We start from the raw sequence: 13,537 nt of genomic DNA, 5'->3' as shown, positions 1-13,537 counted from the left end.
GGACCCGCCAAATAGAAAAACTAATTTTTCCATCAAACTTCTCAATGTCAAATTTTGCAGACATTTTGAAATTCTCAATTTAGTAAGAGCTCTGATTCCACTTGTTAAGGTTAGAGCACAATGCGGAAGCACAGGATTGAATCAATTGAGAACAAAAGAGAAGCAAGTAAAGGATAAAGAAAATAACACACAAGATTTAACGTGGAAAAACCCCTCAGTGTGAGAGGAAAAAAACCACGGGCGATCAAGAGCAAAATTCCACTATGTAAAAAAGAAGAGTACAAGAAATCCTCTTATAATGATGAGGACAAATGACAATATTTTTCTCACAAATACTCTCTCAAATGGAACAAGAGTCTTCATGATCCATATGTTTACCCATAGAGGCAAGACGATCAGTATATTGTTTAATGAATTACATGTATGATGTGATGTATTGGGTTGAATGAGTAATCTGGCTAAGATGACTTTTGATTTGCTTGAAATTGCCACGAGAAGGATCGGCATATGTTGTAGCAAGCACGTTCCATGCCTCTTCTGTTGTATGAGTTTGTGAAACAAGGGCGCCAATGTCATGAAACAGTGTGCCAACAATAGCACTAAAAATCAAGCGATCTTGGCGAAACCACGGAAGAGTAGTTGGGTTGGTATTTGAGACACCATTATCATCAATAATATATGGTGGTGGAGAAGAAAAGGAACCATCAACATACTTACATAGATCATAGCCAAGTAAGGTTGCTTGGAGTTGAGTTTTCCATGCAACATAGTTGGTGGATGTGAGCTTGATAGCATTATGGACTTGAATATGAGTGAAAGGTTTGGAAGGATCATTGGGGTCAGGAATGATGGTATTTTCAGGAGCCATGAGGATGAGAGACTAAAGCTAAGAGATAAGATTTAGCTAAGAATATGCTAACAACATTTAACAAGCTGAATAATTTGAAAGTGTGAACCATTTGTGATTATCCTTTAACAATAAATCAATAGTAAATGATGTATTGTAAACGTAAAAAACTTTAGAATGTCAATACATTAATATTAAACGCATTACAAAATTTAATGTTACATATAGGTAAAAAAAACGACACAATACTCTCATTTAGTGAAATCTAGAGACGATACATATAAGTCTAAACTTTAAAAAATAAAATAAAAGTCCGAATCTTTAATCCTCAATCAGTGAAACCTGAAATAATAGCATGGGTCTCACATGCCTTAGCATCTGGGTGAGGCTCAACACTTGGGCTAGGCTCAACATGCTTATTAGCAATAAGCTCTTGAGGCAAATCCTTAATCCCTTTAAGATAAAATTTGTAAAATAGCTTAAAAGGGAAAATAAGCTGATGCAGCTTAACTTGACCATAAACTCCTTCAAATATACCAGATCCACCAGTTACAGCAAGATAAGTATCCTCATAAGTTAAGTAAGATCCTTGCACTGAAATATGACCATAATCTCCAAAGTAAAAGCTGTATATAGCTTCATATCTATCTCCTTTATTCTCAACTTTGTTTTGGATTAAAATGCATATACCTGCTGTGATCCCCACGCGCTTTTGAAGACATCCACTGTATATCTGCATGTGCCAAAACCCATGTTAAATAACAACAAAAAAAGCACTTTTTAGAAAAAGCTAATATTCACATGGGAGTCACTATCACTTTTTTTAATTATTTGTCTACTGAAAAACTATAGTTTTTACTTTTTCACAAAGGGTTTCAATAGAATAATAGAAAACTAATCTCAAACATAGAGATAACAAAAATGATTTTGTTTTTAACAATAACGGGATCATTTTCATACATATATCTCCATTAATAATAAGAGTATTATACATTATTCAGTGATTGTAGTCTATCCCATATAGTGAGATAAAGGAACAAAAATATGTTGTCTTAAACCATGTTTCGTTGTCATTTATACGAGACAAAATATAATTTGGGACATAGTTTAAGATAACATATTCTTCTTCCAGATATAGACTTAGTTGTTGTTGTTGATATCTCTATTAATAATGTTTTTTTCATGTATATGATAGAAACTACATTCCAAACATTATTATGTCTAAAAAACTTAGCCATCTATGCATTATTATTGTTGGTGTGTAAGATATTATTTTATTAGTTAGGATATATGTTTGGATCAACTATAAAAGCATCTTTTGAAAAGTAATTAGAAAAATATATTAAAGTTTAGTAATGACCAACAAACAAAAGTGGCATGCCTCATTTTTGTATATAAATACTTTCTCTACCGTATTTTTAGACAACGTTACTAAATAAGATAATATTTTATTCACATGTTAGCGTTAATAAATATAAGTATCACATGTTAGAATAGATAAATGTGGCTAAATACTAGTTACGTTGTTATCTCAACTATTATCCAAATATAATAAACTAAACAAATAGGATCTAGGTAATTAGCATCATGGTCACAATAAAATTATATTTTAATTTTGTATGGGCACTATATATGGGGATGACAAAAAAACCCGACTTATGGGTATCCTTAGAAATACCTGCAATGACTACCTGCAATAATAACTTACGGATGTGAATGCGTTTTATGATATTTGTCACGAGGGTACCCGTAAATTTATATATTTAGATTTTAATTAAATTTTTATATGCATTTATTATCATTTTGAGATTATATATCATATACTTTATTATTATTTCATAGTAAATTACATTTATTTGACTATGATCATAAATTTATCATATAAATATCATATTATTCATGTAATAATTATTTTTACATATTAATTATTACAAAATATCATTTGGTACCCGCAAATATCTATTACCTGCAAGTTACCCACAAATATTGTGGGTTTAGGAACGGGAAACCGGGCCCCGTTGCCATCCCTAACTGGATGGCATATTTGTTAAAGAAACCATAGAACTTTTTAAAAGCGAACTTTTACAATCGAACTTGTAAAAGAATAGAGTAAAATGATATACAAAAATAGTAATAAATACTATTTAAACATAATAAAGTCCATATGAAAATAACAACAAAAGTATAGAAAATTTGCATCTAAGGTAAAGTTTTAGAATAAAGGAAGCATAGAGATACTAAATGGTGAAATGAAAGTAACTTGCCTTGTTGCTAAAAGGGACTAGATCACCAATGGAATTCACAGTTTTCTGACTTAATCTAAGATAAGCTGGGCTTCCACGATCTCTCTCATTGATCTCATATATGCTAAGTTCTTGTACTTTGGCTACAAGATCAACCAAAGAAATCAAAAGGGTCATCAAAAAGTTAAGAAAAAAAGCTTATTTGCAGCTTAAAATCACTTTTTTTGTACCTGATTCAGATCTCACATCTTGGCTTTTGCATGTGAAAGATTTCTTGGGTACTAAAAGGTGAGAGTGAGACTTTGGTGAAATGGTGGTTATCTTGAGAGATTTTTTTAATAGTGTGTTTGATGAAGTGAAGGGTGAAAGTGTTGTGATGGATGAGGTATTGAGTAATGATCTTGTGTTATTAGGTTTCATAGAGAAAGAAGAGGTTGTTTTGAAAGCAAAGGTTGAGGAAGACATGGTTGTTGAGGATTTGGTTTAGAAATTAGGATGATGTTTTTTGGGATGAGAAGAAAGTGGAAGACTTGTGTTTGAGAAAGTGTGGTTGGCAATGGTGTTATTTATAGAGAAAAAAAAATGTATGCATCGAAAATGTACGATTTCTATATATTATCATTATATTATCTATCATTCATGTTTAATTATCAACTACTATTTAAAAAAAGGTAATATAAATAAATAGTGAATAATGTATTAATTATGTATAATCTTTTACACCAAAAGTATATAGATATTCCAATCTTCTTTATATAAGAAAAGAGAAAGAGACATTATTGTATTGCATTGTGTGAAAGTAGCACTTTCATGTAATAAAAAATGGCATGTTGGAACTCCATTAGTATAAGTGGTCCCTTCTCAAAATAGTGCCATGTAATGCAAGTTCCCCATCATCAAAACGTGCAAGTTATTAAGGTTGAAGTCCAAAAAACAACTTCATTGCATTCTTATAATATAATATAAATTAGAGATTAAGGTTTAAATCATTGAAACAATCTCTTTATTTATAATGACAAGTTTGTGTATATCTAGATTTTTCAAACAATTCTAGGTGGTACTCATGCCCGGAACCATGATTATTTTATAATTTTTTTATGCCTATGTGATTGATTAATGTTGTAGATGAATTTTTTATATGAAAAAAGTTATGTGAGATTGGAGAAAGAAAATGAGAACAACAAAAAAGAAAAACTTGTATAAAAACATATATAATACATCTTATTTGGAAACAAATATATTTATATTATTTATATCATCATTTTAAACTAAATTTTAATCAGAATTAAATTTTTATATACTACAAAAAGTTTATTAATTGTCATAAATATGTTTCTCTCTAAAGAATGTAATTGTAGTGGAATTATTGGTGGACGGTAGTGTGAAAGTTATGAATGGTGTTATTATGTTATGAAAATGTGAAACGTGAAGAATGTAGGAACTCGGACCAAGGTCAATTAATGGTCAATCATGAACCAAGGAAGAGTTGACCGTCAAATCTCACATTCGGAGTGAGTATATATTGCGACATATATATTTGACAAATGGACGGTCTAAAAGTATGCAAATAAAGAAGTAGCATATATTCGAGAACGAAAATGATATATCATCATATTAAACTATTCTGTTCACACAAAAATGATATATATATATATAAGATAATAATTGGTTTATTAATGATTGATTTACAAGTGACATATATGTTACTTTCTTATGTGTAATATAATTAGTAGGACGATTTAGTAATAAAAAATAAGATATGCATTAGACAAATATGCATGAGGAGTAGATTGTTTAAAAAATATGTTGAACAATCGTATATATTTATATCATTGAAGCTTCTGATTTATTTGATAAAGAAGGGATGTCTGATTTGGAAGCAACTTTGTCTCCTTAGATATGAAGAAACTTAAAATTGTTTTTCTTTTGACTTGAAATGTTTGATATTTATATTTATTTAATAGAAGTTATAGTTTGAGAGACATTTTTTATAATATAATGTTAACTATTAATATTATTATGAATCTATAAATGAAAAACCGAGTTAACCGGTTCAACCAATAACTCCCTAGTCCGACTAGTGACCCATTAACCCAATAGGTTGACCGAGTCGATGATCAGTCCAAGTTTAATAACATTGTTGATATGAATTTAGATCCTCTCTAATATTGAAGAACTCAACATTGGTTACTAGATATGAAGATATCAATATCTAATATAAATAAATTTATAAGCGATTCATATTTAAATTAATTTTGAATAAATAATTTTAAAAATTAATAAACCTCTATTTTTCCTAATGTTTCATTCGTCCACTCTCCATTACACCATAGAATATACACTCATTGATATGCCTTTGACATTTTACACCAAGAGATTTGACATGGTATCAAGAGCCATACATTTAAAATCCTAGATCTAGACCCTTTTTTATGGCTGCAATGGAGACAAAGATGGAGTCTGTCAGAAAAATCTCATCCCCTTATGATTTGAGTTCGAGTGACAATCCAAGGAGTGTGATCACCCAGGTACAACTGCGAGGTGAAAACTATGAAGAATGGGCTCGAGCCATGCGAACCTCTTTACGAGCTCGGAGAAAGTGGGGCTTCATTGATGGCACGATTGGAAAACCAGAGGAAGAATCCTCTGAGATGGAGGACTGGTGGACTGTCCAGTCCATGTTGGTATCATGGATCTTAAATACAGTGGAGCCCAACCTACGCTCGACAATATCATACATGGAGAACGCGAGAGACCTATGGGATGATATCAAGGAGAGATTTTCAGTTGTTAATGGGCCCAGAATTCAACAACTAAAATCTGAATTAGCAGGTTGCAAGCAAGGTGCTGTTTCCATGGTTACATACTATGGAAAGATGAAAAGTTTGTGGGATGAACTAGCCAATTATGAGCAGATTCATATCTGCACATGCCGAGGTTGCACGTGTGATATCGCATCCAAGCTAGAAAAACGACAGGAAGAAGAAAGAGTCCATCAATTTTTAATGGGATTGGATGATGTAATTTATGGAACGGTACGTTCAAATCTACTTGCTGCAGATCCTTTACCCTCTTTAAACATGGTATATTCAACCTTGATACAAGAGGAAAGGATGAAGACTATCACTCGTGCTAAGGAAGAACGAGGAGATATTGTGGGGTTCGCCGTCCAGATTGGTGCTAAATCAAGAGAACGTGAAGATACAAAGGACAAAGGTGATGTTTGTTCACACTGCAATAGATCAGGCCACGACACAAGGAATTGTTTTCAGCTCATCGGATATCCTGAATGGTGGGCTGATCGTCCTCGAAATGAAGGAAGAAGTAGTGGACGAGGTAAAGGACAGCAACGCACCGGAACAGGTATGGGACGTGGACGAGGAGGTACTATGCGTGCTAATGCTGCACAAGTCATAAGTACTGGAGGAGGTGTCGCAGGTGCTGCATGCGTAGATGCTGAAAAATCTGGTTTGACAGGTCTTGATGATGAACAATGGCAAACTCTAATTGAGATGTTGAATACTCGTAAGCAAAGCATAAGTGAACGAATGACTGGTAAGCAAACATACAATTCATGGATCATTGACATGGGTGCATCAAACCATATGATAGGAAACTTAAAGGGGTTATGTGAATTACGAGATGTACCCGGGTGCCCCATTGGACTGCCAGATGGACAACACGTTACTGCAACTAAGGAGGGAAAAATTATACTCGATGGGGATCTAAAACTTGAAAACGTTCTTTATGTTCCCAATTTAAAGTGCAATTTAATCTCTGTGTCGCAATTGATAGATGAGTCAAATTGCATTGTTCAATCACTAATAGTCTTTGTGTTATCCAGGACCGCACTTCGAGGATGTTGATTGGAGCGGGTGAACGAAGGGATGGGCTTTATTACTTCCAAGGGATGTCAAGAGTAAAGGCTTTTAAGACTAAAGGAGAGGACCAACCTTGCCTCCTATAATTGCTCCTACCTAATCCTAAAATAGCTACATAAAAGAGAAAATACAGAAGAACAAATCTGTTAATTATTATGACAGATATGATGATAGAAACATGTCATATATTTCCATATTGAGCTTAATATAATGGTTCTAGACCGAGGCGGGGAGAAAAGTTGGGGATGAAAAAATTACTATATTTTGGAAAGACAAAAATCGGTTAGGGATAAAAATCTTATAAATAGTATAGCAGATTAAATAACTTGATCACACGTGGTGATGTCCTTATAAGTGATACTAATATAGGGAGATGGTCAAATGGGGAATGAGAGTGAACCTTATTCTGATGAAGACAATCTTTCACTTGAAAACTCGAGCTAATCGATAATATTATGCAGGATAATAAAAATGTGCTTACAAAGTCATATATTAGTTTCGTGGGTGTGGTCCTACAAAAAGTCAAACATTTAAATCTTAGCTATAGGCATAAACATGGATGGATGAGCACGAGTAATAGCTACTCGTTATCTATTCTCCGTATTAAATTTTTAATTCATACCTACTTGTAGTTATTGTGTAGGTAATTTATTTAACTAAAAAATTTCAATAAGCTAGATGTGAAACTACCCTAATCTTATTTAATGACTAAAAAAAGGGCATATAATATATATTTATGAAATATTTATTAATTAATTTATAATTATTAATTGAAGTAATTAAATAGAAAGATAATTAATAAATAATTATTAGTATTTTGATAAAATTGTTAATACTTTTATAATCATTTATTTTTTAATTATCTATATAAGTTTATTAATAATTATTTCTAATATTATTAATTTATAATTATTTATTTCTTTAGCTATTGATAGTTAATTATATTTATTAGTAAATATTTTAGTGTGATGTAATTAATATAATTTTGTAAGTTTTAAAAGGTCAAAACTAACTGATGAATTATAAAAGCTCATATGATTTTAGAAAAATCTAAAACTTAATTTTCAAACACTATAAACTTCATTTCTATATATACAAGTTCACACTAATAATTTATTGATTGAGTAAAAAAAATTTACCTAAAAACTAAGGTTCACATTTCTATGTAATATCTGTATGAAGCCATATGTTGTAAGTAACATTAAAAACTCAAAAGAATGAAGAAGTTATAAAGTTTATGTTATTTGCCACTTATTTTTTTAATGAAGTATATATGTTTCTCATTTGTAGAAAAAAAGTAATATAGAGAATCTGTCTATAAGATTTCTTTTATTTAATGTCAATATAAGAATAAACCTTTCCATGAGGTTTTAATGATAAAGAATTGATGCAAAACTTGGCAAACCACAAATCATATAATAGAAGGCACAAATAAACTAGAATTTTGTGAAAACTCATTGAAAAAAAAAGAATCACATTGCTTAAAGCATGTGGTTATTTTAGAAAATACCATTTGATAAACATAATGAGGTTCTTTCTTTAAAAGTCATGCAGGTTGCTTCCAAACTTTTAATGTGGGAGCTTCAACTCCTTGCACAAGGAAGGAAGACCAACTAAGAAGACATTTGTCTGATGATATAAGGTCTTATTAAATTTTCAAGGTCGAAAGTTTAATTCCTTAGAGCGATATTTATTGGAATGGACAACCACAAATTCTGAAAAAAATTAGTTCCTTACTAAAAAATGTATAAGAATACTTTTGATAATACAAAAAAAACAAGACAAAGTTGCTTTTAATTTGCTGTGAGAATCTCTTATTCATGGAGCAAACAATAGTATATATACTTTCTTATATAATTTAGAAAATTGTTTATAGATTTTTTAATTTCAAACTATATCTAAAAGTTAATTATTATTATGATATTATAATAAAAGGTATTATGTGTTATTTAAACCTAGACTAACCCCTTGATCTTCACTTGTTATTTAAGGGGAGTAGATCTTCACACAAACGTGATACTCAATAAGCCACTTGTTTTGAATGAATGGTTGAAAAAAATAAAATATATTAAATTAAAAGTTTAGAAAATAAGTATTTTTTTGACCAATCGTGACATAATTTATAGGATATAAGCCTCATGGCCACCTACATTTATTTATTACAAATGAAATTTTAGATAAATAAACCCCTTATAAAATTATCCGAGGAGGCTAGTTTTCTCAAGATAACAAATTTAAGATGTATTTTGTATTATTTATTAATTTACACCTAAATAATTACTTTATTACTTTTGTTAATATTTTTGTATCATTATTCATTCGGTTGTTCAACAAAATTATTTTATGGATGTGAACTTGTAACTGTGAAAGTGAAAATAATTAGAGCTGCTGATAAAAATAAATGTAAAATTAGATGACATATATTATTTTTATTAATTAAATTATAATTATTAATTGAATTTATTAAATATGTATATAAATAAATATTATTAATTTGTTAAAGTTATCATTAATTTTATAATTAAAATATTAGAAATTTGATAAAGTTATATACTATTATATTCACTTTTAATATTTAAATTATATACATATATAATAGTTATAAAAAGAAATATATATATATATATATTTGAAATGTATTAGTCAATTTCAACTGATGTAATTTATAAGGCAACTCCATCAAATTAATTAAGGAGTCAAATCTCCAACTAATTTCAAGTTTATAATCTCATTATCCCTCTAACTCAACAATTTAGGTCATATTAAAAGCATACCAAAATTACCTAGGGTAAAAGCTAAGACCATTAATCTATCGTATATTTTTGGGGTAAGTCAACCCATTTTAAAAGTAACCTAGTAATCACAGGCAAATCAATAAATTATAAAAGAATAAGAGAAAATGATAGTTAATTTTTAATCATAGTTAATTTTTCAAACAAATGTATGATAGATAATAATATTTACAATCTATATTACATTCACAATAAAGCTAGATTTGCATTATTATTATTATATTATTATTAATAATAATTATTATTATTATAACATAAGATGCTTTTCTTCCACCATTAATCAACCTTCAATATATTCATTCCCTTTGAATCTCATAAACCTCTCTTTCTCTCTCTATATATTTGTCATTGAACAAAGCACATTGTTTGTGTTTCTCTCTCTAGATGGCGTCTCCACCGGTGGTTCGGTTTCCGATCGTAGCGACGGTGAGAGTGGTTGGTGTTGTCATCACTGTTCTTCTTCTCACTTGGATACTCCATTTCAGGGGTGGCATGGCTCTTGTTTCTGATAACAAAATTCTCATCTTTAATGTAATTTAATCTAACCTTTACTTTCACTTTTCAATTGGGTTGCTTAATCACTATTTCTCATTAATATATATAGCTTTTTTCTTTCAAAGTTCTGTTTTTTATTTTTGGTGGGTATGTGTTGTTTTCTTATTTTTTATATTTGTTTTCTTGTGGGTATGTGATTGAAACTTTTGGTGATGTGATTATGAATTTATTGTCTTTTATTATCTTAGCTACAAATTTTTTATGTCCATTTCCTTGTGGAGTAAACATTAAGTTCTTATATTGAAAAACATTGCTAATCAATTTAGCCACTGGAAAATATAAAAAAATAATAATCTGAATTTGGTGTCTAATAATCTCAAATGATGGTGAACATAGTATATCTGTTAGAAAAATAATTTGTCCCAAAAATTCATCATTAAAAGGGTTAATTTGAGCAGCATTTGAGAATTTAGATTCTGAGGATCTAGTTGGGTTTTGTCATGATTTTTCATGTCTCAAAGACTAAACTGGGGTGTATTTTGAGAAAATAGTCTATGCACCGGCAATGCGAGAGTTTTTATGCTATTAGTGTATTATTCACCGTTGCTGTGTTAACCATTGGGAGGGGAAACGACTGCTAATACCCCATAGGCTGAGGAGCAAAAGGAGGATGATCAGTAGTTGGTCCGAGAGGATGATCAGCCACACTTGGCTGAGATACGGCCTGGACTCCTACGGGACGCAACAATGGGGACCATGGAAGTTTCCACAATAGGTGAAAGCCTGATGGAGCGATGCCACATGGTGGTAGAAGGCCTATGGGTCGTGAACTTCTTTTCTTGCACTCTTAAATTAAAGTAATACACATGAATGGTGCATAATGTATGACCGTATAAAAAACTTTACACGGACAATGTTTAGATATTAAACTCTATGTTTTTCATTTTTAACATTATATGAACAAAATACGTTTGAACTACTTGTGTGGTTTTATATATTCCTTATTTTCCCTGTAGGTCCATCCAGTGTTGATGGTGATTGGACTTGTTCTACTTAATGGTGAAGGTAAAATGAATTCTTCTTTATTCTCAGAGTTAGTGGATATATAAAATGAATTCTTCTTTATTCTCTGAAACTCTACATTGCACTGGAGAGATTTTTCTAGATCTCAATAACTATTTAGTGCAAGGTGAAAGGTATAACTAAGGTTATGGTAAGCAATTTTGCATGTTATAGGCTATACCCTATCATATGCTTGTAGTGATTGAGTGTTGTATTTTCATGAAAGTATGAGAACCTTATTCTCTGTCTATAAAACATTCCTTTTTGTTGTGACTTGTGTGACACTTGAAAATAGAAAATGGACCAAAACATAAGAACTTGCTTCCTATAATATGTTTGGAGTATTCTTTGTATCAAAAGCCCTCAAACTAGTTTAGTCTCCACTAACCGAAAAAGAACATCAGAAGCAAAACTAGAATGAAAGCAATTGGTTCTTATAGCAATGGACTAGCTGATACTTCCACTATGATCATAACAGCTTTTTATGAAAACATATCTTACCAAGGCTAATAAACTCGTCTTCGATTCCATACAATGTTCTTCTTACTATCCTTCCATTTTTCGTGCAGGGATGCTTGCATATAAGACAATACCTGGAACCAAAAACTTCAAAAAAACTGTTCATCTCACATTACAGTTTCTTACACTCATTCTAAGCATAATTGGTGTCTGGGCTGCATGGAAGTTTCATGTTGAAAGGGGCATTGACAATTTCTACAGCCTGCATTCATGGTTGGGTCTTGCTGGCCTTTTCCTCTTCTCCATCCAGGTATCTTTAGCATTTTGGTTACATCTTTGGTTAAATTAATCCTTTAGTCCTATACTTTCACTTGATTTCTAGCATAGTTCATTGTAGTTTAAAGTTTTTATTTAGGTCTCTATGCTTCAAACTATATGTATACACACACACTATAATACTATACATTGTCTTTAGGACTTAATTCTAAGAAAATTATAATTGTCAAATTAGTCATTTTTTGCATATTTTACAACACTTGGTAGAGACTAATTTAACCCTAAAAAGGACTAATTTGATCTACATTTGAAATTTTTGGGGACCATTTTGGGTTTTTCAATTTTTAAGGGACTAAAGTGTTAAGGTCGAAAGACATGAGGGACTGAAATGAGTATTTACTCTAAAAATTAAGTGAAACTATAAGGACCAAAGGATAAATTCAACCTGCATTATATAACTTGTTCTATTCTACTTTGGAACTTGGATTCCATGTGCCTTGACTTGTTACTATATAATGTTTATCAGTGGGGTGCTGGCTTCACAACATTTTGGTATCCAGGAGGCTCAAGAAATAGTAGAGCTTCTCTATTGCCATGGCATGTGTTCTTTGGGATCTTTATTTATGCCTTGGCTATAGCTACAACTGTTACTGGTTTTCTAGAGAAGGCTACATTCCTTCAAAGCAGCAAGATCATTTCGCGCTATTCCAACGAAGCTCTGCTGATCAATTCGTTGGGCATTCTGACTGTCGTTTTAGGTGGCCTTGTCGTTCTTGGACTCGTTACGCCATCGAATGCGATTGCCAAGGCAGATGCCATAAGGGGAAATGAGTAACTGTATACTGATCCATATGAACTCGAAATCGAGGAATGTGAACATTTGTATCCTCTCTAATACAGGTTACATGGATGTATGACAAAACTCAATGAACTAATATACATGTTTAATTTGTTCTTCTCCCTTGTATGTTTTGTGCATTGAAATGGCTCACTCTATTGACATTTTGAATAGCTTGTGTTGGTTGAAAAACATTCACCATTAACCTTCATAACCTAAGCTGGTTGAACCTGTCAATCCATTTCATTTGATAACATAGGGGATAGTGGATAGGGGGTGAGAATGGAGAATGATTTATTGTCCCAAACTGTATCCTGAATCATGTCTCAGACCAATGATATTGAAGCAAAAACAGAAAAAATAATGAATATTTAGTTTTTTAACCGACATGACATGTTTTCATTAGTACATGATTTGAGACACAGTTTGGGATAGTAAATTCTTCTCCTATGAGAAAAATTTCATATATCTTGTAGATGCAGCAACATTCTAAAATCTGTATACACAGTGTCTACCAAGGTTTTGGATTGTGACCCAGTGCTTATATGATCATATTTCTTGCCAAATAGGGTAACTAAAGAGGGAATATATCTTTTATCCAAAATGTGATTTGTTAAAAAAATACTTAATAATTAAATTTTTAA

At 31.2% G+C, this 13,537-nt stretch overlaps 4 protein-coding genes across 5 annotated transcripts in view; 2 read left to right on the top strand and 2 right to left on the bottom strand.

Moving 5' to 3' along the window:
• LOC109346933 overlaps positions 1-868 on the bottom strand; it is a 2,063-nt gene extending 1,195 nt beyond the window's left edge. Inside the window, exon 1 of the mRNA XM_019586672.1 lies at positions 490-868. Within this exon, the coding sequence (XP_019442217.1) occupies positions 490-868 (379 nt within the window). The remainder of the gene's footprint in view (positions 1-489) is intronic.
• LOC109347405 (allene oxide cyclase, chloroplastic-like) lies at positions 1,149-3,646 on the bottom strand. 2 transcript variants are annotated; one of them, XM_019587239.1, is made up of 3 exons: positions 3,321-3,646; positions 3,112-3,233; positions 1,149-1,580 (listed from the first exon to the last, which is right to left on the bottom strand). In XM_019587239.1, the coding sequence occupies exons 1-3, from the start codon at positions 3,553-3,555 to the stop codon at positions 1,176-1,178; spliced, it is 762 nt and encodes a 253-aa protein (XP_019442784.1). In that variant the 5' UTR covers positions 3,556-3,646; the 3' UTR covers positions 1,149-1,175. The 2 variants fall into 2 exon arrangements, with proteins under 2 accessions (XP_019442784.1, XP_019442783.1); XM_019587238.1 differs by having other exon boundaries at positions 3,112-3,242; positions 3,321-3,643.
• Positions 5,532-7,057, top strand: LOC109346932. The gene is made up of 2 exons (XM_019586671.1): positions 5,532-6,830; positions 6,935-7,057. The coding sequence occupies exons 1-2, from the start codon at positions 5,532-5,534 to the stop codon at positions 7,055-7,057; spliced, it is 1,422 nt and encodes a 473-aa protein (XP_019442216.1).
• LOC109347404 (probable transmembrane ascorbate ferrireductase 2) lies at positions 10,057-13,020 on the top strand. The gene is made up of 4 exons (XM_019587236.1): positions 10,057-10,294; positions 11,275-11,323; positions 11,890-12,089; positions 12,582-13,020. Exons 1-4 carry the CDS (start codon positions 10,148-10,150, stop codon positions 12,888-12,890), a joined length of 705 nt encoding a protein of 234 aa, XP_019442781.1. The 5' UTR covers positions 10,057-10,147; the 3' UTR covers positions 12,891-13,020.

Source organism: Lupinus angustifolius, chromosome LG05 (assembly GCF_001865875.1).
Source record: "Lupinus angustifolius cultivar Tanjil chromosome LG05, LupAngTanjil_v1.0, whole genome shotgun sequence".
Classification (NCBI taxonomy): Eukaryota; Viridiplantae; Streptophyta; class Magnoliopsida; order Fabales; family Fabaceae; genus Lupinus; species Lupinus angustifolius.
Note: the sequence above shows the minus strand (reverse complement) of the source record. Positions and strands in the feature narration are given on the sequence as shown.

Coding starts and splice junctions, on each gene's coding strand:
- LOC109346932 (XM_019586671.1), top strand. CDS start 5,532: ATGGAGACAAAGATGGAGTCTGTCAGAAAAATCTCATCCCCTTATGAT. Junction 6,831..6,934: donor GGGATCTAAAACTTGAAAAC/GTTCTTTATGTT, acceptor TGTGTTATCCAG/GACCGCACTTCGAGGATGTT.
- LOC109347405 (XM_019587238.1), bottom strand. CDS start 3,555: ATGTCTTCCTCAACCTTTGCTTTCAAAACAACCTCTTCTTTCTCTATG. Junction 3,243..3,320: donor AGATGTGAGATCTGAATCAG/GTACAAAAAAAG, acceptor TTTCTTTGGTTG/ATCTTGTAGCCAAAGTACAA. Junction 1,581..3,111: donor TAGTCCCTTTTAGCAACAAG/GCAAGTTACTTT, acceptor TGGCACATGCAG/ATATACAGTGGATGTCTTCA.
- LOC109347404 (XM_019587236.1), top strand. CDS start 10,148: ATGGCGTCTCCACCGGTGGTTCGGTTTCCGATCGTAGCGACGGTGAGA. Junction 11,324..11,889: donor TGTTCTACTTAATGGTGAAG/GTAAAATGAATT, acceptor TTTTTCGTGCAG/GGATGCTTGCATATAAGACA. Junction 12,090..12,581: donor TTTTCCTCTTCTCCATCCAG/GTATCTTTAGCA, acceptor AATGTTTATCAG/TGGGGTGCTGGCTTCACAAC.